At 37.0% G+C, this 24,628-nt stretch overlaps 1 protein-coding gene across 3 annotated transcripts in view; it reads left to right on the top strand.

Annotated features, from left to right (window-relative positions):
- The window catches only part of patj (PATJ crumbs cell polarity complex component), a 222,948-nt gene that overhangs the window by 104,475 nt on the left and 93,845 nt on the right, over positions 1–24,628 (top strand). For all 3 annotated transcript variants that reach the window (XM_008109348.3, XM_062979565.1, XM_008109353.3), the window contains one exon: positions 11,133–11,232. In XM_008109348.3, coding sequence (XP_008107555.2) covers positions 11,133–11,232 — 100 coding nt within the window. The remainder of the gene's footprint in view (positions 1–11,132; positions 11,233–24,628) is intronic.

Raw genomic sequence — 24,628 nt, 5'->3', positions numbered from 1 at the left:
GCTCCAATGAAGCAGTGAGACCATTGTTCTAAGCAGATCAGGATCTTCTACTTTATTTATAGGAGATTTTCTTAGCTGTGTCTGCAAGATCCAGAGTTTGAACCTGTTTGAGGGCTAATAGGCCATACCCTCCCACTTCCAATTTAGCAGGGACTTCCCAGTCAATCCACTATCATTTTCCTTTTTGAACTCTTTTTGAAGTGTCCTAGTTTCTCTCTCCTCCTCCTATCACAAAGACCAAGTGTAAAGATTATTTTCTTTCCTGACCACTAAAGAAATTATATTGATCATTCATAAGTTCCTGTCAATATTACAGAAGCATCAACTCCATATCTGAAAAGTAAGTTCCTTGCAGCACTGAGGTATTCCCCAACTTCCTGTTTAAAAGGCAATTTTATTGTAAAGATACAACTCAAGTAGGTTTCCTTTTGCAGAAATAAAATGTAAAGTTACACTACACACAAGCCTCCGGGTAAATGTTGTACTGTTGAATTATGCAGTATTCCTTGCTGTTCATAACATGAGCAAAATGTGATTGTTCTGCTAATGGTTTATTTTTTATTAGCAATAAGCATTTCTATTCATCATGCAGAGGACTATTAATATAGATGTGTATGCAAGAATGTGATCAAAGGCTAATGTAATACATGAGTTCAGGAGCTGGTATACAATTGGAGATCTCCCTGACAAAATTCCAGTGTTCCAAATACTATAAAACAAAAATCGAGATGATATAATAAATTTTCCAATAGATTTACATGCAGTGCTGAGACATATTTAGGTTTTGCAAATGCAGCAGAACCCATTTATTTTTAATCCTGGCTTTCCATCTGTATGCTCAAGGCAACTAATAAATTGTCATTGCACAGTGGCATGTTCGAAGAGAAGCTTATTTCTGCATTGAATAGGAAGCTTTTGTTTTCTTCTTTTGATTTGCGCTCTTTTTAAATGGTTGTTGTCATGTGAGTCCTGCTTAGAATTTCTTTCTTAAGAAAAAAAACCTTCAAAAATCATTTTGAAAAGATATCATCAACAGAGCAGTGGAAACAAAAGATATTGCCTTGTTGTGTTCATGAATAAAAAATATAGCTAGACAGTGTCGTAGAGATGCTCATTGGAATCTGTACAGATCTTGCAGGAAGGGGGGGGTAGCTTTTATTTCTTATTTATTGGAATATGTACTGATCCAGTGAAGAAACATGCAGCTGAATGAAAGCAAACACATTGTTAAAAATGTAATTGAACACATGTAAATAATCACATGCTAACATGTAGAACCACATCTCAAACCTTGTTTTTAAATAACTACAGCTAAGTCAGTTAGCTGAGCAAACATGATATTGGTTTATGTCATGTAGACCCATACACAGAAAATCGCCCGAGCCTCCTCAATAGAGCTTGAGTGTCAAGAAAAAACATCCCACTGTTCTTCTAGCTGTAGGGCATACTCTCTTTAGTCGAGGGTTTCAAATTGATCTACATTTTGTAAACAAGTGTGCATAAGAATAAAAAAAAACTTGATATAGAAGAAAATTGTCACTGAACAAATGTCCTACCCTAAATTCTCTTTGAAAGGAATATCCAGAAGCACTGAATACGAGGGCTATCAACAAAGTAGGTTACATTTTGGATTTTTAAAAGGACAAAGTATAGGAGAAATTATTTACCATATGCAGCTGAAAGACACATTCCAATAGTACAATCTCGTGTAATCCCCATTGAAATCTAGGCACGTCTCATATAGATAAATGAGTTTGAAAAGTACTGCTCCAGTAAATTCCCCGCTTGTGTCCTCAGCCCTTCCCTCTTCTCCCTTCCTGCAGCGTAGCCAAAACACTGCCCTGCCAGCCATGCCCCCATTGTTGGAAACGGAGGAGAGAGGCAGCAAATTTACTGGGGCAGACCTATATTTCTCCTATACTTTGTCCTTTTTAAAATCCAAAACGTAACCTACTTTGTAGATAGCCCTCGTATTTTGGAAGGGAAAACTAATATATAATTCATGTACTTCTGAGTTTGATGAATTCTTATGTATTAGCACAGATTTAGGGTTTGTCCCCATAGAGCTGGAGCCCTTGGTGTCACAACGGGTTAAACTGCTGAGCTGCTGAACTTGTTGACCAAAAGGTTGGCGGTTCGAATCCAGGGAGCGCAATGAGTTCCAGCTGTTAGCCCCAGCTTCTGCCAACCTAGCAGTTTGAAAACATGCAAATGTGAGTAGATCAATAGGTACTGCTCTGGTGGAAAGGTAACAGCATTCCATGCAGTCATGCTGGCCACATGACTTGGAGGCGTTTACGGACAATGCCAGCTCTTTGGCTTAGAAATGGAGACGGGCACCAGCTCCCAGAGTCGGACACAATTAGACTTAATGCCAGGGGAAAACCTGAGCTAAACCCAGTCTCTCCAGCTGGAGAAGAAAATAATTCATGAAAGGGATTAATTTCCAACTTTTGGAAGCCATACTTCAAACAAAACAAAACCTTATTTCCCCTCTATCTCAAGAAAAGATCAAAAAGATCATTTTCACAATGCTTATAAAAACTATATTTGAATGAGGGTAGAAAAGTAATAGTGCGGGACTTCATTGCTCTTGGGAGACAAACAAAGTGACATTGAAGCAGGTCCATCACCTTTAGTGTTAGTCCTTATTGCAGAATGCAATGTTTGTCATGCTGCTGGTCTGCCTTCTCGCTGTGATTAACCCATCTCTTGGTAGTGACAGGCAAAAGCCAACAGTAGCCGCCAATCCCACAATGTTCCCATCACCTACCTAGTATGATAAAACCATTCTACTTCTCTGTCTGCATGCCCTGAGTGAAGTGATGTCAGGAAGTGGGATTCTCCTTTCCCATATCCCCTCCCTTTTGCTATTCCTGCACTGTTAATTTTGTTACTTTACAGTAATATTTGTCTTTTAAAAATAATTAACAATAGCTAGAACTGTGCAATTGCTTTTTAAAATATTTTTTTAAATTATGGAGCTGTGGAAATGCAGGAAGGCAGGGATCTGGGGGTATGCCGTAGTATGACCACAGGACCATGGAATTAAAGTCAGATGATTCCTCTTTCTTGCTGCCTTCAAAATTTGATTCAAAAGGCCAGAAAACCCTCTGGAAATAGTTGGGTAGAGGAGAACAACTTTGTCACATATATTCATTCAAAACTGGGCTTAGGACATTGCCCTAAGTACTTAGGCTTGGATTCTGTTGAGATCCTAACTTAGCATGAAAATCTTGCACAAGCAGGTGAATCTTCTCAAGAGTTGAATAAATGGAGCACCACTTTCTTAACAATATACGGACACATACTTATGCCATGTTAGAAGTATATAGTACATTAACATCCTGACTTTTTCTGCTCCAAAGTTTCGCTTTATTACTATTGTGATCAAAAACATCTCCTTTGGATAAAATGCCATTGTAGCATAATTTTGTCGTTAGGAAGCTTTTTATCAAATAGATAGCTACCCTGTCTGGATTTTTAAAAAAATACACTTTCTATCAACTGTATCAGATTTGTTTTGTGTACACCTGTGTACATCTTAATTTTGAAAGTCAGTTTCAGATAAGATACTTCCGGTGTGTGGATCATAGCGGGGAGTCGGGTCCTCTGAAGTCTCTATCAGGGACCTGCCTATACAAAGCGGTTGGGTAGAGCAATCAGCTCCCTCTCCATCGTGGATAGATACGAGGAGACTGCGGATCCCAGGGCACCACCCGATGGTCTATAGAGGGGGTCCCCCCCCAAGGGAGACTCTCTAAAAAGACCCGGGAGTGGCTGGCCCCAGGGAATGGCGAACCGCGTATAGGCGAACCGGAGCCTTAACTTCGGCATTTCCCCTGCCCACACACATCAAATTATTACGAACTGGACTCGATCCAAGAAAGCTTCTGGAGAGAAGGAACACCACTGGCGAAGGGTAAGAGACCTTACTCGAATAGATGGAGAGAAACCCCCACTAAATCTGGGATACTATTCTATGAGACGGAGCGGTGGGAGCGGTTTACAACCTGTAATTCATGCTAAATTAAATCAGGGAAGAAACTCTCTGGGTTAAAATAAGCATTTTTTTTTTACAAAAGGAGATAACCAAGAGCCCAAGAGCCCAGAGAGGGATCATAAAACGACTTATAAAGCAACCTTTGGGACCAAGATACCCTAGAATTCAAAAAATATATATTGAAAAATACTATATAGATAAATACCCAAAACATCTAAAAGACTGATGAGACACTAAAAGAGACATTAAAATGGCGACAGGCAACTACTGACCTTGAAAACGCCACACACAGAGTGGCCTCGGAGACAGAGAAGGGCGGAGCACTGAGGGCAGATCTAAAGGGAGAAGGATCCGAGAGCGGAATCTAAGCTTGGGGCTTGGAGAGGAAGGAAGAGAGGAAGCAACGCGGGAAACAATGAGAGAACCGTAATCTCAGGAGAGACAACGCGAGAGTGGGGCGAGAGAGCGAGGGCGAGGGAGAAGGGGGTGCTGAATGCAGACGGAGACCAAGGATATTAAGGGAAAAGAGAGACCCCTGCTGTCAACTCAGAGCATTGCGGAAGGACACATAATCCTTTAGGGTCAGTACTAACAACTAACAATTTAATTTTTGAAAATCCCTCACTCCCCTCCTGAACTGAATACTCGCTTCCCTTTTTTTTCCTTTGGTTTGTTTTTTTTTCTTTATCATTATTATTATTATTTGGGACTTACATCAGTGAATTCAAATCTTTAATAATGCCTATCAACGAAGAAGACTAGGGGTTATCTGGAAACACGTGTCGCGTTTTAAAAGAAACAATGGGACCATCTAGAACTATCTGAAACATTTAATGGAACATATAGCCTAAGGGGTATAAGCCTGACTCTAATCATTGAGCGGATTAATTCCCCTTAGCCCGTACCCTTATTTTGGAGGGGGAGGAAAGGGAAGAAGAAGAAAGAAAGAAAGAAAGAAAGAAAGAAAGAAAGAAAGGGAAAAAAGGGATTTAAAGGGAAGGGAAGGAGAAAGGGGAAAAAAATAAAATAAAAATAAATACAACAAAACTCTTTTCCCATTGGAAATAAGTGTAAACCAAAGGATTAATGGCGTATAAACTAAGAGAGAGAGAGATTCTAAGTTGACACAAAAAAGAGCATCTATTTCGGAAGAACCCAATATAAGAGACATGACGGATATAATCCTAAAGGAATTGCAGAGGATGCAAGAGAAACAAGATGCATACCAAAAGCTAGCACAGGAGCAAATGCTTGACTTTAAGAAGGAAATTAAAGAGGAATTAAAGACTATGAAACAGGAAATTGGGACGATAAACCAAGAATTAAAAGAATTAAAATTGGAAAAGACGGAAATCAGAAAAACACAGGATAAATTCCAAAAAGAAGTAGATAAGTTGGACTTTGAAACCTCTAAAATCAAAGAGAAACAAGAACAATTTGAATCAAAAGAACTAGAATACCAACTAAGATTCAGGAATGTATGGGAGGAGGCAAAAGAGAACATTAGAAGAAGAATAATTGAAATCATAGCGAACATTCTGAACTGCTCAACAGACGAAGCGGAGGACAGAACTGACAGAATATATAGAATTAATACAAATTACGCAAAAAGGAACAAAACACCAAGGGATGTTATTGTGAACTTTACAAAAAAGATTTATAGAGACGAGATCTTAAGAATCAACAATACAAAAACAATAACTTTCAAAGGAGAGAAAATAGTGGTCCTGAAAGAGTATCCGACTGAGACCTTAAACAAAAGAAGAAAATATCAATTCCTAGTAGAAGAATTAAAGAAATATAAAATAAGATTTAGATGGGAGAAGACAGAGGGACTTATGACCACATATAAGGGAGAGAAGTATTGGATCACCTCCGAAGCGAAAGCGCGTAACTTCTACAAAAAATTGAAAAAAGATCTAGAAGAGAGACATGAATCAGATGAGGAGGAACAACCAAGAACTTACAAACTACAAGCAAGACCCCCCCCCCCCAAAAGGACGAGGAGTACTTCTTCCCAGACCACCAAACCAAACTAAGGAAAGGTCAAGGAAATCAAGAAGAAAGGCCAGAGGATACGACAGAAGAAGAGGAAAAAGAGGATGAGATAGAGCACTCTCTCCCCTCAGAAGAAGAAGAAGGAAGGGCTGAAAACGAAAAAAGAGAAGATATAGTATGAGAAGACATCTGAAGATTTATAGTAACAATGTGAACGGTCTTAACTTACCCCAGAAAAGAAATAAAGTATATAATTACCTCAAGAAAACAGACTATGACATAATTTCTCTGCAAGAGACACACATAAGACATGATCAAGCCAAATACCTAGCCCAACCTAAATTAGGTCAGGAATTCTACTCCTCATGCACACAAAAGAAAAGAGGGGTAGTCATATACGTTAACTCCAAATTGCAAGCCCAGCAGACGTTCAAAGATACGGAAGGTAGAATACTAGGAATAACAATCAATATAGAAAACTTAAATATTCTGGTAATAAATATATACGCCCCAAACGACACTAAATCAAAATTTGTGAAAAAAAACTAAAGGAACTAATGTACGATAAAGAATTTGACAAAATAATTCTGATGGGGGACTTTAATGGGGTGATGAATAGTGAAATAGAAAGAAACCCGGGTAGGAAAATTAGAGATAAAAAATATAAAGGTCTCATATCAAAAGAATTCAGAAATTTTAAAGAGGAATATGATTTAGACGATGTATGGAGGACACATCATGAGAAAGAAAGAGACTTTACTTTTTTCTCAGCGAAAAATAAAAGCTGGTCACGCATAGACATGTTTTGGGTTTCTAAATCATTATCTCCATTAGTTAAAAAGACTTTAATTTTACCAAGAATCAATGCTGATCACAATCCCATAGAATTAATATTAAATCAGAAGGAAAAATGCTGGAAATGGAAATTGGATAATAACTTATTGAAAAAGAAAGAAGATATAGAAAGGAACAGAAAGCTCGTGGAAGATTTTTTCAAAATAAATGACAACCAAGAAACCCCTCTACATATAGTATGGGATGCCAGTAAGGCCTGCATGAGAGGCTACTTTGTTCAACAAGGAGCCCGGAAAAAAAGGGAAAAATTTAGTCTTATTCAACCTATAATTGACGAAATTTCAAAAATTGAAAGAGAATTAAAATTAAAACCTAAAGATCTAGAATTGTTACAAAAGTTGGAATTGACACAAAAAAAGAGAGACTACCTAGAAATGGAAGAAAGAGCCAAACAAATGAATTATATAAAGCAAACACACTTTGAAAATGCGAATAAACCGGGAAGATGGCTCTCAAGGAAATTAAGGAAAAAAAGAGAAGACACTTATATAAATAGAATAAAAGTAGGGGAAAAATATCATTACTACGAGGAAGACATTTTAAAACAATTCGCAAAATACTATAAATCACTATATGAGAAAGATTCAATAGAAAAGGAGAAAATAACAAGTTACCTTGGAAAGCTAAAATTACAAAAAATTACTGAAGGGGAGAGAGAATATCTGAATAAAGAAATTTCTAAAAAAGAAATACAAGAAGCCATTAGAAGGTTAGATGGGTCCAAATCTCCGGGACCAGATGGTCTCACAGCAGTTTATTATAAGACCTTCGAGAAGGAACTGACACCTCACCTTTATAGAATAATGAATACAATAAGGGAGCAGAAAATAATGCCTGAATCTTGGAAGGAGGCCCGGATTACTGTAATACATAAAGAGAATTCCAACCCAGAAGAAATAAAAAACTACAGACCTATCTCATTATTAAACGTTGACTATAAAATTTTCTCAAATATAATAGTGGAAAGATTAAAAGCATTCTTGAGAAATTGGATAAAGGAAGAGCAATCAGGATTTCTCCCCAATAGGAATATCAAAGGCAACATAAGACTAGTAATAGATTTATTAGAATACTATGAAACCCACAGCCAAACTGAAATCTTATTCTTGGCAATTGACGCTGAGAAGGCGTTTGATAGGGTCAATTGGGATTACTTCAAATTGTTAATACAGGAACTCGATATGGGATTTTACTTCCAAAACTCAATAGAGGCAATATACCAAAATCAAAAAGCAAAGATTATGATTAATGGAAGAGAAACAGAAACCATAGAAATTGAAAAAGGAACCCGCCAGGGATGCCCTCTCTCACCCTTAATCTTTATTATGACCCTAGAAACCTTACTAACTAATATTAGAAGCAATAAAGATCTACAGGGAACAAAGATCCAAGGAATACAATATAAGGTACAGGCTTATGCAGATGATCTGATATGTTTTATTGAAGACCCGATTAACAAAGGGGAAAAATGGATTGCGACCATTAAAGAGTATGGTGAAATCTCTGGCTTTAAAATTAACATAAATAAAACAAAAGCCCTCACAAAGAATATAAATAAGAAAAAACAAGTGTTAATTTCAAAGAAATTAGGCATAGAAATAACTACCAAAATAAAATATTTAGGTATAAATCTTTCCCCAAAAAATTCCCAGTTATTAAAAAATAATTACGAAAAAATTTGGAAAAACATAAAAAAGGATTTAGAGGTTTGGAAAAATTTAAAACTCTCCCTTTGGGGCAGAATCTCAGCAGTGAAAATGACTATCCTCCCGAAAATGTTGTTCTTGTTTCAATGTTTGCCCATATTAAGATCCCAGAAAAACTTTATAGCATGGAATAAAGACCTGAGCAAATTTATATGGCAGGGGAAGAAACCCAGAATAAAAAGGATAAACTTAATAGATGATAAAAAAAAGGGGTGGATTAGCTATGCCGGACTTAAAAACATACTATGAAGCCAGTAACCTAATTTGGATAAAAGATTGGATTCAGTTAAAAAATAGGAAAATTTTGACGTTAGAAGGATTCGACTTACGGGCCGGCTGGCACGCATATCTATGGTACAATAAAACTAGAATTGAGAAAATTTTTAGCAACCATTTCATTAGAGCAGCCCTGATAAAAACCTGGAATAAGTATAAATTAAGAATGTATAGTAAAACTCCGACTTGGATTTCGCCCATGGAGGCAGTCCAAAGGAGACTTTTAGGATGGTCACAATGGCCCAAATATGCAGATTTAATAAAGTGGCAAGGACAGGAGCCTATACTAAAATCTCAGCAAGAACTAAAAGAAGAACAACTTAACATCACATGGCTACAATTCGGCCAACTAAGGGAATATTACAAAAAAGATAAAGTAAAGGGATTCATGGGGAAAAACAATCTATGGGATAAAATATTATTTTCAGAAGGCCGACTAATTTCAAAAATATATAAAATTCTATTAGAATGGAACACAGAGATGGAACTAGTGAAAAGTAATACGACTAAATGGTCCAAAGATATAGGAAGACCTATTCTAATGGAGGAATGGGAGGCTTGTTGGGGCAGGAAATTAAAATTCACATACGCGTATCAATTAAAGGAGAAAAACTAAAAAACTAGGAATGATTAATAAAACTAATAATTACAAATGCTGGAAATGCGATAAAAAAGAAGGGACATTCCACCACATATGGTGGGAATGTAAAAAAGCTAAAGAGTATTGGACTAGGGTACACGAGATAATACAAAAAATGTTAAATAGAAAATTAAAAAAGCTCCCAGAATTGTATCTATTAGGAATCTTTACAGAATCTCAAGATCAGAATGAAGAGAAACTAATGACGTATTTAACTACCGCGGCAAGAATGACCTATGCCAGACTTTGGAAACAAAAAGAAACCCCCAAGAAAGAAGACTGGCTTATTAAAGTTGCCGAAATAAAAAATATGGACAGATTAACTTACATTATAGCAAAAACTCAGGGCAGGCCAAGAAAAGAGACAAATTGGCAACAGATAGAAAAATACCTGGAATTTAAAAATACGTAATAGGGAATTGAACTATTCAAGTTCAATGTAAAAACTGAACACTATATCTGAAGTAAGAACAGACTGAAACCCCCACCGAAAGGAGGAAGAAGAGAATGAACAGCAGAAACTGAGAAGGAAGAAACGAGTGTGGCCACAGATGAAATAATCAACCATTAGAGAAAGATAGATCCATTTCGCCAGAGATGTGGAAGTCAAACCACCAATTTTTAAACTTGTTTTGTGATTTAATGTGTTTGTTATTCTTGTTGGGTTTTTTTTCTTTTTTCTCTCTCTTTTTTTTTCTCTTTTCTTCTTTTCTCCTTGTACGTTTTCCTCTCCCTGGTATATCTGTGTGCACAATCTTTATGTATATATGTACACTAATATGTCAAAACTTAATAAAAAAGATTTGGAAAAAAAGATACTGCTATCTTTTTACAGCCTTTTTTAGTTTTTGCATTTAGTTTCCATCCCATTTCACTGATTAGAATAATTGATACTTAAAAGGAAATTAGAATGTTCAGAAAGATTAGAAAAGTACATATCAAGTTGCAAAGTATATATCATGTTACTGCTTTTACTGTTTGGGCAATGGAGAACTATCTTTCTGAAAATTGCATGTGACCCCCAGACAATTATTCTCTCTTATATAAAAATGGGTTTCCGGCCATTTCTGCTACCTCATGAGTCCACACAATTTGTTTGCTAAAGTGCATCTTGCTATTAGCACTGTGATTGTATGCAGTTCAGTTGCACATAATGGAAGCTGTAGCTCTAGAATCAGTAAGTTGCTTGGAGCCAGAGAAACAGATGAATAAAGGTGTCTCCTGCAGAAACCCTGAACTTTTTCTTTTGGCCCAAGATGAACCCCTTTATGCATCATTATCGAAGGTGTATTTACTTCTGTGAGGTAAGGGAAATTAACTGAACAATTTGGAATATATATCCAGCACTAAAATCTGTATAAAATAGTCTAGTCTACAGTGGCTGTTAAATTTGTATAAAGCAAGTAAAAGTGTACCAAAATATGTCTTTATTTTTAAAGTAATTCAAATCTCATCAAAAAAATTCTTTCAATACATGCTATCATGCAAGTCCAAAGCAACCATCATTGTTTTAATATGTATGCTTACAATCAATATTTTTCTTCACTAAGCTATTTTATATATTGTTCTCTTCTGAACAGGTTCAAAGATGCATTGTGTGTTTATAAGTTTTTTAAAAAAACATTTGGATGTTTCTTTTGTTTCTTTTTTGAAGAAAAGTGGTGCCCCACCTCCCATGAAGTTGCCACCACCTTACAAAGAACCCCAGAAATCAAGTTCTGAGGAAATTGAAGAGGAAGACATTTATACAGAGGGTGAGTTATTGTGTGTGTGAGGAACAACAGGAAAACCCCAAAGAGAAGAAAACGTGTCTCAGGGAGTTGTTATTTACTCATTCAAAACCAAATACAACATGTTAAAGAAACTAACAGAGATGATGGAGAGAGAAAGAATGAGAGGGCAGGTGAAGAAAATAGATTTGACATGAAAACAGCAAATTCTCTACCATGGGAAAAGGAAAAAAAATGCTATGGTTTCATTATAGACTGTCATTCACATTCTTGATTACCTTTTTTTGTACTTGTGGCTGTTATTGTTGTTGCTGTTCTTCCTGTAATGCAGAGCTGGGGAAAGTGCAGACTTTAGGCCCAAGAGGTCCCTATGAAGGCATTGCCCCTCAGTGGGAATTCTGCCCTCCAAATAAAACATTTTAGTCCCCAGATTTCAAGTACAATAGAACAAAATCACTTGAAAATCCCTCCTATATTTCATTTGCAAGGGCAGACATGGTTTCATTATCTCACAGCTCCTCCCAGGGACCCAGACCCATTTTTGCAACTTCAAAAACTTCCCAAGACCCATATCCAAAATGGTAAATCTACTCCACTATCTTACTAGGGATGCTTAAAACTACTGCAAAACACAATGGTTTTGCCCTCTCAAACTCACCAAACAAGCCAAAAAGTCACCAAAAATAAAATCAGAAGTGACATCACATAACTTGTGTGGGACTTCTGTTTGTTTATTCAATTTGATTTTTATTAGGCTTTTCTCCCGAGGCAGCTTACAAGATTTTAAAAGGCAGACACAAATAAAAGCCTCTCATCTCTTAGAACATTAAAGACATAATCAATTATAGTCTTAAAATATTCTTAAGCGAAAGGAAATTTAAAAGCTTATTTATAAGAGCATGTAGCGTTCGTCTATAAAAAACCGGTCATTTGCAAATAAAACAAAAAACAAAGAAAAAGAACAATCCTCACCTGAATAAAAATGTTAGCTGCCTGCCAGTGAAATGACAACGGTGGATGGAATCAGCCTTTTCTCCCTTGGCAGAAAGTTCCATACTTTGGAAGCTGCTATCAAGAAAGCCTTCTGTCATATCAAATGTGGCATCAAATTGCTGTTGTTCTTCAAATCGGCAAGCAAAACCTATCCTTTAAAAATATATATATCATTTTTATTGTGCAGTTTATAAGCACCTTGACATAATTCTTATTACCATAAAAATTGTCTTTTCTCGATAAAATAAAAACACATAAACAATTGTCTTAAATAGTGTGGGGGGAAAGGGGATGCCGGGGGTAGGAAAAGAGGGGGAGCAAAAAAGCAAAAACAAAAAAAGGACAAAGACAAACAGTTGCTATTTTATTCCTGTTACTTCCAGAGCCTGAGATGCGGTCCTATTTGTTTTCCCTCTTCCCATTTATTTTGTCTTCTGTAGTTGTATAAATTACACTACGTTTACTTTTATAAATCCACCCTAGGGATTTCCCTTAATTAAGCTTTATATAGACACTTATTTTCTCTTTTTGCAGGTAATCTATCAGCGGTTTCCAGTCAGTTCTATTACTTGATATTCTATACTGTGCTATTTTTGTGTGTTAATAAGTCCATGTTCATAATATCCAGTACTCTATTAAGCAATTTTTCCATACTAGGTATTTGTTCTGTCTTCCATAGTTGTGCCAATTAAATTTTTATCATAATTCAATACATTCGTTATACATCATTTGTTTAACAGCAGACACATAATATTCAATACAATCTACCATTCATTACCTTTTGGCATCTACTGTTATTTTTATGCATATTTTCTATCCCTAACCGAAACCTATCCTGGATGCTTTTTGAGAGCCCAGGAAATGCTATGCATATTTGAGTCACTGTAACGTTAGAAATGTGGGAACTGAGGCAAAGTGTGGCATTTTCTATTTGTGTGTGTGTGTGTCAGGAGTGACTTAAGAAATTGCAAGTTGTTTCTGGTGTGAGAGAATTGGCCGTCTGCAAGGATGTTGCCCAGGGGATGTCCGGATGTTTTGATCTTTTTACCATCCTTGTGGGAGACTTCTCTCATGTCCCCGCATGGAGCTGGAGCTGATCGAGAGAGCTTATCCATGCTCTCCCCGGGTTGGACTCGAACTGGTAATCTTCAGGTCAGCAACCCAACCTTCAAGTCATCAGTCCTGCCGGCACATGGGTTTAACCCATTGTGCCACCGGGGCAATGTTTTCTATTGATCAAGCTACCGTAGTTTCTCTTCAGTGATGCCCTGATTGAATTGCTGCCTATGTTCTCAACCCCCTATGGATTGAAAGCCTGCCATAGTTATGAAGGAAGAAAGATCAGTTCTGGATGTTTTTGAAATCACTTAAGGCTGCGTGATTAAAATACTGTCTTCAGTATTTCCATGCATTTTGGAAGAAAACTAGAATACCACCATAAAATATGTTGAAAAGAAAGATTATAATTATCTTCTAAATATTTGTATGAATTTGACAAATGGCCACATGTGTTAATGCACAGTTGACTTTAACTGACAACTCTGTGAAACTATTGGGGAAAAAAAGATCTCCAGGGTCTTTCACATGTAGAACTCTGAAAGGAAGGGAAGAATAGTCTGATTATTAAGAATCAAAAATAAAACCAGGACTGTTGACTGTTGGTTGTCTTGAAGCAGAGTCAGAACACTGCCTCTCCAACAGATGTCACTGCAACCAGCAGCAAGTATTCCTGTATCTTATACGGACAAGGCAAATAACTTAAGAAATCTTTCTGGAAGTTGCAGATTTCAAACACACCATTTCTACTAAATACTGGGTTATCTTCATACACTAAATATTGTTTCAGTCCCTACTAGTTGACATGTGAAAAGTAGCATTTTAAGCAAAGAACTTGGCTTTAAATTTTGATACTATAATTGATCTTTATTTCATATGACTACTTTCTATTTTTCTCATCGTATTTTTCTCAAAGGACAGTGGAATATACTGTAACCCTGTCCAGCTTTGCATGCTCGTGTAGTGTCCCAGGTATGCGTTCTGTTTCTGATTCTGGTTAATGTATACACAGTGTATTCGTGTGTCTATGTGCCTTAAGATTGTCAAGGAGTACTCAGAGGTAGTTAATTCCAGTTCCTTCCTCTTCAATATAGTCTACATCATCTAGTATTCAGTGTTGATTACCCATCCAAGTACTAACCAGGGCTGCTAAACATAAGATTAGATGGGATATAGTAGCTTAGGTGATTTAGGTTTCCTAAAGTATCAGTGCATAATTCTTTTATATCTATTGCTGCTACAAAAGAATTGGAACACTGAAAACAGTGGACCAAGTGTAGATAGCTGTGTTTCATTAGAATGGTTATAATGATATTCTCAAGCCATTGATAACATAAACCCAGAGCATCATACTACCACAGTATGATCATAAATGGTTTTAGCATATCACTACATTCATTGTTCTTCTTCAAACTAACTCTCCAAGCTCTGCTTTCCTATCAACTATTTGGGGAGTTGCATCTGATAACAACACTGCAGCTGTTTCTTGGTTAACAGACTGAGCAGATGGTAGGTATACAGATATACATATGTCCATGTATATCTGAAATAAGAGACAGAATATTATGTTGTTGAGATGTGGGGGCAAATCAACATTTTAGCAAGTAGCAATAGGAAATCACAAATACGATTTTCTTGCTACATATGTGTAGGCTCATGACATTATTTAGTTGCTATAAACATGAAGTGATGCTGCATTCCTTCAATATTTTGATATGATTGCATTTTACTAAAAAGGCATCAACTGTCTTAAAATCTGCACAGCAAAGATAAGGATTTAGGCTGACTTCAAACACAGATTTGTTTTTGGAATACACAATCCTCTGCCTCATTTCTGATAATGTGCAATGTGGAAGATAATAACCAACTCTGCAAAGCTGACAGGCATTCTGTGATGACTGGAACCAGAAACATGTATCTATAAATCAATGTGACTGGTTGTTTATGAACAATTTCTGCACAATTAAGAGTGGGCCATTAAGAATCCTATTAGCTGTAGCTAGCAGAGGGGGAAAGGGGACAGCGTTGTGTTAAACTGAGTTGTGTTTTGGGACAGGGAATGCCATTTGAATATTAGACATCTCTGGCAATGCAATAACCTAGCAGCAGCAACAGCAGCAGCAGTGGGTTAGATGTTGGAAGCGAGGAATTGCTTTTCCCCTGCATAGTTGCGCTGGCAGTTTTGCCGACAGCTATAACTGTTTGCTTGCAAGCAAAGCTTGAAATTAAGTGTAATTGATCACATCTCATCACAGAAAGAGAGCTGACAGCTTGCCCTTAAAAGCAAGGGAAATCTCTCCGTCAGGCCCAAGGTCGTCAGAAGAAAGGCAAGCTCTGAGTCTCCTTCGGTGTGTGTGTGTGCGTGTACATGGTGTGATGAGGACCGGAGCAGCTCACAGCATTTGAATGTTTGTCAGGAATGCAGATACCTTCAAGTGCATACTGATACAGCAATGGTACAAGGGGGTTTCCCAGGTATGTACTGAAGTACCAACGTGTTTTGTACTCATTTTCACAGAGCAGTTTTAGCATTTAAAATGACTGCATATGAAAAGCTAAATGAGAACAGCATCATTACTATTTTTCTACCTTTGGCATTATTTATATGTAGGAAGCGTTGATGGTTAGATTCATTGTGTTGCTTTGAAAAATGCATTGGCTGACTTTAAGTTGGAGAGCACTGATTACAGTCCGTTTGTGAAACTGACAGACTGTGAAATACACATCATTTGGTAATGGTTGTGATTGCTTTAAATGATCAAACTTGTGTGTTCTTTAAGTCTTTAACATATAGAACAGAAGGTGTGGTCATATAATGCTATGCTTTGAAAAATTCTTGGTAGAAGATCAGAATAGGGTAAAAAGCTTCTGTCAAAACCCCAACACTCAGCATTTTCATTGTGTATGGGCAACAGAATGTGAGTAAACAACAAGCATTTTTCCAGAAAGCATGACAGTAAGATTACAGTATTGTTGAAGGTGTAATAGGCTGCCTCTATCTGGATAGAATCCAATTGTGTATGTGCATAATATACATGTGCATAGGTTTGCAAACATGTGAATTACATTCTTCACATGTTCATCCAACACTAAAAAGTCTTGGATCATGTCAATAATAATTTGGTATATTCAGCATCCCCCCCTCTCTTATTTCAGTATCTTGTCAAATTTTGCAAATGTAGAACTTCATGAGTCTCTCTACAGAGGTGCTTTGGAGAACTGCAAAAAGGGGATTGTGTTACTGAAGGAGGCACTTTAGCACTGAGGATCACTTAGTATTGCTGCAGTGACTTGCAATTAGAGATATGACATAACGGGTTATGAGAGAGGGGTGTGTGGGCATTTGCCAGAGCGAGGACATATGATAATGTCCCAGTAATGCCTGCCAAAGGGTGCTTTTATGCATAAGCTCGATATGTGGCTCAAAACAGCACCTTTCAGCTGTATTTGTTAGATATAATGCTATGCTATTGCAAAAGGAATAAAGAATACCAGAGCTAGCCAACCCACAGAACTTCATATCCTCTTTCCCCCTAGTAGTGCTATTATATCAAGAACTTTTTTAAAAAGCTGTATAATTCTAATGCTATGATTCCCCAAACATTGGAGGCATAATGGACATTTCTCTTAATATATTTTGAAGAAAATAGGATACATTTGTAAACTGCACCCAAGTGGTCCATAGAGCAATGTCTTTCTGTTCACATATTAGAAATAATTCTGGGTTTTATTTTTGATAAATTGTAATGATCGAGGCAGTCATCTTCTGCACACTGGAACTGTTTTCTCTATACTTTGGGCAGGTAACACTACACATAGAACATGCTGGCATAAATCCAAAGATATCTTGTACAGGCAGAAAAGCAATTTTGCTTATAGAAGCAGATCCCTTACAGTCTTACCCATCCCATGCAGTCTTTCATGTCTAATTTTTCATCATTCCAGAGGTTATGTTGATCTTCATCAGTGCTTTTTGGTATAGGTAAAGGGTTGTATGAGAACCAACATGGTGTATTGGGTCAAGTGTTGAGCTAGGACACTAGGATCCCTACTCACTTGTGGGAACCCACTGGGTAACCTTGGACAAGTTACATTCTCTTAGCCTAAGAAGAAAGCAATACAAAGTCCCTTTGTACAAATCTTACCAAGAAAACCTACAATGGGGTAACCATAGGTGCAGTCCACTTGAAGGTACACAGCAGCAGCAGCAACTTCAAAATCCTGCAGGATTGGAGGTACAATACTAGGAAAAATATACTTGCATCAATAGATTCCATTATTTGTTACTTTTTATTACACAGTAGGGGGTCTTAAGGTCAATGGGAATGGAATAAAATCTCTCTCAACTTGTTTCCTTTATTCTGAATAACTTTGCCATGCCCTCATTGCACCTCTCCCTTTGAAAAATATTAGCTCATTGCAAAGGTTATCCACTTCCAAGCTCTGAAAGACAGAAATATGGAGACAAACAAATGTTTCCAGTTCCCCCTCTTTGTGAACAAAAGAAAGGGGAAGGCAAGACCATCATATCATGCATGAAAATGAATGTATACATGGCACTTTTCATGTAATAACAAATCATGGCATCTTCATTGCATCTGATTGCTGTTCACAACACATGCTTATGTCTCTAAGCAATGTTTATTTGCACACTCTTGCAGTGGGACAGCACCAAATTTGTCTGACAGGTATATATTTTCTAGCTGAGTTCAATCACACACCATAGTTGGAGGATCCACAGCAAAATGAGATCCTCTTTGGTCTTCTGAGTCCACACAGCAGGCCCTGCAGGCATCATCTCTAAATTATATAACCAAACAGTGTGTCTCCTATGATAATCAAAACTGGATCTGTGTGGTGACTGTGAGGATCAGAAGTGTTGCATTTTCCTGAAAGTAAGATGTCTGTAATTATATTCCAAAAATTGTTACAAGAATGTCACAAAACACCCATGGCACATGAGAAATACAGATGCTATGAAGTATGATTTGTATTGCTTTCAGGATATTGAATTTCAAGAAAGGGAATTGATGCAACTGAAGTATTTTTTTTCAAGATACAAGGAAATGATGCTGTATATTTTAGAGATTTTTCAGAGGAATAAAGATCATATTTTAAACATTGTAGTGATGTTAGTTAGGGCAAATATTATATAGAATTTTATAGAATACAGACACTCTTTTTCTTGGGCTATGCTTCCAAGTTTTGTGCATTCCTTAAGAAGGATGGGATAATTTGAAAATTTGTATTGATTTTGGCACAAAGTCATTATATTGTTGCATTTGTAAAGGACATAGGAGCTCTTCAGAACTTCATGGACACCTAAGAATTATGTGGTAGTTTCGGACTGCACCATTGAAGGGGGTGCTCTGCATATATGCATAGGGAATTGTTGCCATCACAAAGCCATTTCCCTTTTAACAGTATTTCATATTGACTATCTACATGTAAACTACTTGTGTAGAAAATCCATATAGGTAAATCGCATATCTAGGAAGGCATTTGAGAAGATATGCATTTAATGATGTCTTACTAAATAAATCTCTGCAAAATTTCATGGACATAGCCATTTTAGTCTGGAATATCAGATGCTTATTGCTCCTTTGAATCTAAATGAGAGAAAGAAGTTGTAGCATAATCTTTTGTAGACTTAGTCTACTTCCTCAGATACATGCAGATCTCATATATTGTAATTGTAATTGAACAAACACACAATGATCTTGAGAGGGCAAATTAGCTGGAGACTTGATAACTTAGTTAAGACAGATATAAAACAAACATGTAGACTTGCCACTGCCAAGTGATAACTTAGTACTGCCACAGCCATCCATTCTGGTCAAGATAATTTTATTGTTCTTTCATGTCCTTGGATGTCTGGTCATGAAAATATTGTGATATTAAGAACTGCAGATTAAAGTGTGTACAGAGCACTTTAATGATGGCACCTTTAATTGCAGAAGTCACTCTAGAATATTTTATTTGAAAGCAAGTGAAAGTGTTTAAAATAAAACCACTGTCTAGCAGGTGTTACTGATGTGTGTGTTCTTTGGGGAAAGTAACATGGCTGTGTATCCTTCATAGAAGGTTACCAGATGGTAAATAGTTTTTTGAATTCGCTAGAAAATGTAAGAATTGAGAGGTGTTATGGAATAGCTAAGCTTTACAACTATATTTCGATTGTTCCCTAACATTTTAAAGGTGTGGCATACATGTCAAATGGGTTGTTCTATCTCTGCTCTTCAAAACTGCTAATGTTTTGCATATTATCACCTTAAATTTAAATTCTTTAATTCTTAATTTCAGATTTTAGATAATACAACTTCTACTCTTACAGTTCATCAAATAAATACAATCAACCATCATAACTTTATCAAATAAATTAATGTAAACATGTTTACATCAGATAGAAACAATCCTCAGAGGTCTCTTTATAGTTGTGGTCTTGGATATTGAAAACTATGGTTCCAAAACTCTAGTTGATGTGTCAGTAGTCTATACATTGAAGTCAGATCCAAATGTTGGCTAGATTTCTTCTAAGCATTTTCTCTATCTCTTTTCTGGTCATTCATAAACAGACAGTAATTTGTTTATTTGATAAACCAGTGGTCTGAATTTTACAAGCCAAATCTATAATGAAAGATCTTAGAGAATTTTTCAAAAATTGATAGTTTCTATCCAGGTAGTTCCCGTTAATACAGAGCTAAAACCTTTATGAAAAACCTTCTCATTGTCAAAGATGGAGAAAGAGTGCTAATGTATCTCTTCAATGAATGGTCCAATTGGACACAGCACTTTACCACTCTATTATTTCTTTCCAAAAGGCTTTCTCCTTGGGACATAAGTACCTAAGATCCAGTCAGCCTATACCAACATTTCTAGTACAATTTGAAATCTCTCTCTTAATTCTATTTAATTTAGTTGGACATGTATGCCATCCATCAGCTACCTTCAGCAGGCATTCATTTGTTGTTGCTGACCAAGGATGAATAGAGGAGAGAGACAAATGCTGCATTGAAATTACTACCACCAGGACTGATTTCCACATTAGTGTTGAAGCACTTTGGGCCTGGACCAGATAATGTAGTTTGAAGCCAACTCAAGGTTGCAGTAGCCACAAAAAACATACTGCAGTCTGCATCTAAGGGTATACAAAGCATTAAAAAGGTCTCAGGAAAGTCCACGTTCAACCAAAAAATGTCCTGCAGCAGATGCCGGTATATCCCAGATCTAGGGTCAAATCAGCCCCACAAAATGCAGAGTGCAGTGTAGACACCTGCCCCTGCTGAAGCACAATAAAGGATGCTAAACGGGCTGCCAAAAATGCCCCAAGAGCATGGCTGGGCAGCAGAGAGCTAGTCAACCTCCTTGAAGGGGTAATTGCTTATCACTGCTGCTGTCATTTCCCCTCTTTGTTAATCATGATGTCTCTGGTGTACTAGTGCGTATCTATCATAGAAATGGAAAATAAAAAATCTGTAAAGTGGTTTGAGGCCAGCTTCCATGTTCAAATAAATCATCTTCCTGGCTCCAAACTGGTACCAGGCATGGCAATCTGTGCAGTGAAACCAGTTCCTCCCAAATTTGTTCCAAAGTCGATTATAGTGTCAGTGTAGAAGGCACCTAAGTCTACCAAAACAGTCTTTTCTCCTCCCCCCCCCCCCCCACACACACAATAGCCTCATTACTTTGGTGTCTCTACAAAAACTTAACAATGAATAATACTATATATCTAAGTATCTCAGAGCAGCATACAATAAAATTAAACTATGGTGACTCTAAGATGAACTTATCATGGTTTTTTGGGGGAGCAAGGTTTGTTCAGGAGGAATTTGTCTTCCTCTGAGGCTGAAATGTGTGACTTGCCCAAGGTCACACGGTGGGTTTCCATATCTGAGCAAGGATTTGAACTGTGTTTTCCAGAATTGCAATTCAACGTTTAAACTACTGTACCACACTGACTCTGTTCTATACTGCCCTGTATCTGAAGACCTCAGAGCAGCATACAAACTGAGTATCCCTTATCCAGAAATCCCAAATCTAGAATAATACAAAATCCAGATTGAGATAATGACCCTCTTGCTTTCTGATAGTTCATTGTACCCAAACTTTATTTCTGGCACAAAATTATTTTAAGATATAGTGTATATTGCCTTTAGTGTATAAGGTATGTATGAAATGTAATGAATTATCTCATTGCTTGAGAAGGCAGTAGGGATGCCCTCGCTCTCAGCTTCCCATGAATTCTTACATCCCAAATTGATTTAAAAAAATGAAGGAGAGGAGGGAGTATTCCTTGTAGCATATAAACATGTTTGCAACTTTTTCATTTTCTCCCTTGGGTAGTTTATGTTCTCTATCATTCTTAGTCTGCCCAGTTTTACATTTGGGTAATTATGATTCTGTATTAGACAAGTCAATAAAGGCTGTGTGGAAAATTCAGATTCTCATCTGTAGTTGAACTGAACCAGAAGCTTCATTTTTAGGGCTACATTCCCATACAATGCAATTTTTTCCTTTTCTTTTTTTCTCTCAGAAAGTGGCAAGTAGCAAGACATGAAAATCCAAAAATACATATTAGAATTATACTGGAATTTTATTTTTATTTTTTGCATTTCCTAGGGCAGTTTGCAAGCAATTCTCTTTTTTTAAGAGGTTAGTTCCCCTTCTGCATTCAAAGCTAGCTAATGGGTCCATTTTATTTTGGATTGGTAGCTATTATTTTAACCTTGCTTTCTTTCATGTATCCCTTGATGCAATGCTTTACCTACCAAGAGAAACAGGTATTTCCAAAGACGATTTGATGTATGTATCTCTTGCCCAATATAAGCCGAAGTTAAGTTCAATTTACCCTAAAAAGGAAAGCTTTGTAAGTGAGCCCATCTGACCTATAGTATTTTTGTTCTGGGTTGTTTACAGAGCTTTGGGGCTTAGTATCTTTCAAGACAGAATCTATTGCAACTATGCCAGCAGTTAGTTACATTTATAGAACTGATATGAAGAATAAGGATGGCCAGCTGAGTCTGGTTTTTCTTTTTAAAAAATCTGTTTGCTTTAAGATCTAGTTGTTCACCATTCCCCAAAACTACTGTAGAAAGCTGGTTTGAAACAAGGTTTCTTAAACTTTTTCCACTCACAATCCCTTTCCACCCAAATCAACCATTTACTGATAATAAATCAGCATTGGCAAGCTTTGTTAAACAGCATGATTTTCCTTTTTTTAGAATAGTTTTCTGTATTCTAAAATTTTTCGCAGTGCCCACTGTAATCACTGCATGTTGTTGCTAACAGATTTGTGTAATTGTGTTGTGTTCAGAAACATTTTTTTGACCCCCAAATTTTTCATGACCCCCAACATTGAGCTAAGATAACCCCATTTGAGGCTGGAACTCATAGCGTAAAAAGACCCATTGTATTAATGTATCCAACAACTAGTCTATATATATAAAAATGTAATGTTCGTTTTACTATGGAGTAAACAACAAAACCACTGAACAAAACTGCACCAAATTTGGCCACAAAAGACATAGTCATCCAAAATATGTCTTTCTATTAAAAAAAACCTAGAAAAATAGTCCAAATTACAGAAGATGAGAAAGAGCCTTTCTCCCCTTAACTGCCAGTTAGAAAGGTAGGCTCTGCTGCCTTTAGCCGCCCCTCCCCCTGCTGCCTTTAGGCCCCGCCCCCTTCGTATCCTAGCAACTCCCTCAGCCAAAATGGCGCTCAGGGCACAAACAGAGTGTACTGAGGCCTCATCCACACTGCCTATAAAATACAGATTATCTGATTTGAACTGGATTATATGACAGTGTAGACTCAAGGCCCTTCCACACAGCTATATTACCCATTTATAATCTTATATCTGCTTTGAACTGGATTATCTTGAGTCCACATTGCCATATAATCCACTTCGGTGTGGATTTTATACAGCTGTGTAGAAGGGGCCTCATATCCAGTTCTAAGCAGATGATATAAGATTATAAATATAATATGAAATAATTACTGTGGTATCATAATACAGAACAATATAATCTCTAAAACCAGGACAGTAAATAAAGAGCAACAATCTGAAAGCAGGGAAATTGGGAATTCCAGAAAGGAAACAATCAGGGTCAGCTAACATTTCCCAACAAAGGATTCCCCCAGGCAGGAAGCAGCCAGGCTTTGAAAGCTGCAAGGCCATTAAATGCTAATCAAGGTGCTTAATTGCAGCATTCATACCTGCCACACCAAGACTATTAATTGCTATTCAACCTGGCTAACCAAGGATTTCCCCTAGGTAGAAAACCCCCAGTCTTTGAAGCCACGAGGCTACTCCGTCCCATTCAACCTGGCCTAGCAAGATGCCCTATGTAGAAAGCAGCCAGGCTTTTAAGCTGCAAGACTATTCAGTGCAATTCAAGATGGCCAAACAGTGATTCCCCTACAAAGGAAGTAGCCAGGCTTCAAAGTGGCTCTTTGACTGAGGGTGCTATTCCAGAAACGGCCAGGCTTTGAGACTGCAAGGCTATTCACTGCTATTCCACCTGGCCAACAAATGATTCCCATAAGCCACAGCAATGTGTGGCCAGGCAAAGCTAGTTCTTTCTAATTCTGGAGGGAAAATGGATCATAATGTAAAACATCTTTTAAATATGTAAAACAAATACATTTTTGTATCAATTTTTCACTATTCATACAAGAACAGCAGTGCTGGATCAGACCATATCTTTGAAAAGGTATTTTATTGGAGTGCAAGTCCCTAAGATTATAGTGGGGAATTCTGAGAGTTATAATACAAAACAAGTTTTTTCAAGATTTGGTTCAGATCAAAGACCTAGCATCATTTTTTCCCATGATGGGCAACCAGGTTTCTGAGGTAAGCATTACTAGAACAATATCCTACTATTGTTCCTGTTGTGTAATGACTTCGGTATTCAAAGGCTTGACACCTCTGATCTCAATGATAGAGTGAAGCCATATGACCAATTGTCATTGACAGCCTTATCTTCCAGAAATTATCTAATCTTGATTTAAAATAGACTGAGTTGGAGGATTTTACCATATTTTGAGGGAATTTCATAATTTAATTACATACTTAGTGAAGAAGTAGCTCCTTGTATCTGTATGAGATCTCACACAATACAACTTTGTGGCTCACTCTGACTTACGTTACAAGATTGCTCTCTCTCAATGTTTACCCTAGTTTGCCAAATTTTATGAGATTGAAAGTTGTATCTGAAGCCTAAGGAAATGAATGACCAAAAGAGCAAATGGATAAAGAAACTTTCCCATGAGCTTTAATCAGTTTAGATCAAAGCTTATGCTCCCTGAAGGAAAGAACATGTTTTAGCAACACAAAGGAAGGGCAGGGAGTTCTGAAATCTAATGGTCT

Source organism: Anolis carolinensis, chromosome 4 (assembly GCF_035594765.1).
Source record: "Anolis carolinensis isolate JA03-04 chromosome 4, rAnoCar3.1.pri, whole genome shotgun sequence".
Lineage (NCBI taxonomy): Eukaryota > Metazoa > Chordata > Lepidosauria > Squamata > Dactyloidae > Anolis > Anolis carolinensis.
Note: the sequence above shows the minus strand (reverse complement) of the source record. Positions and strands in the feature narration are given on the sequence as shown.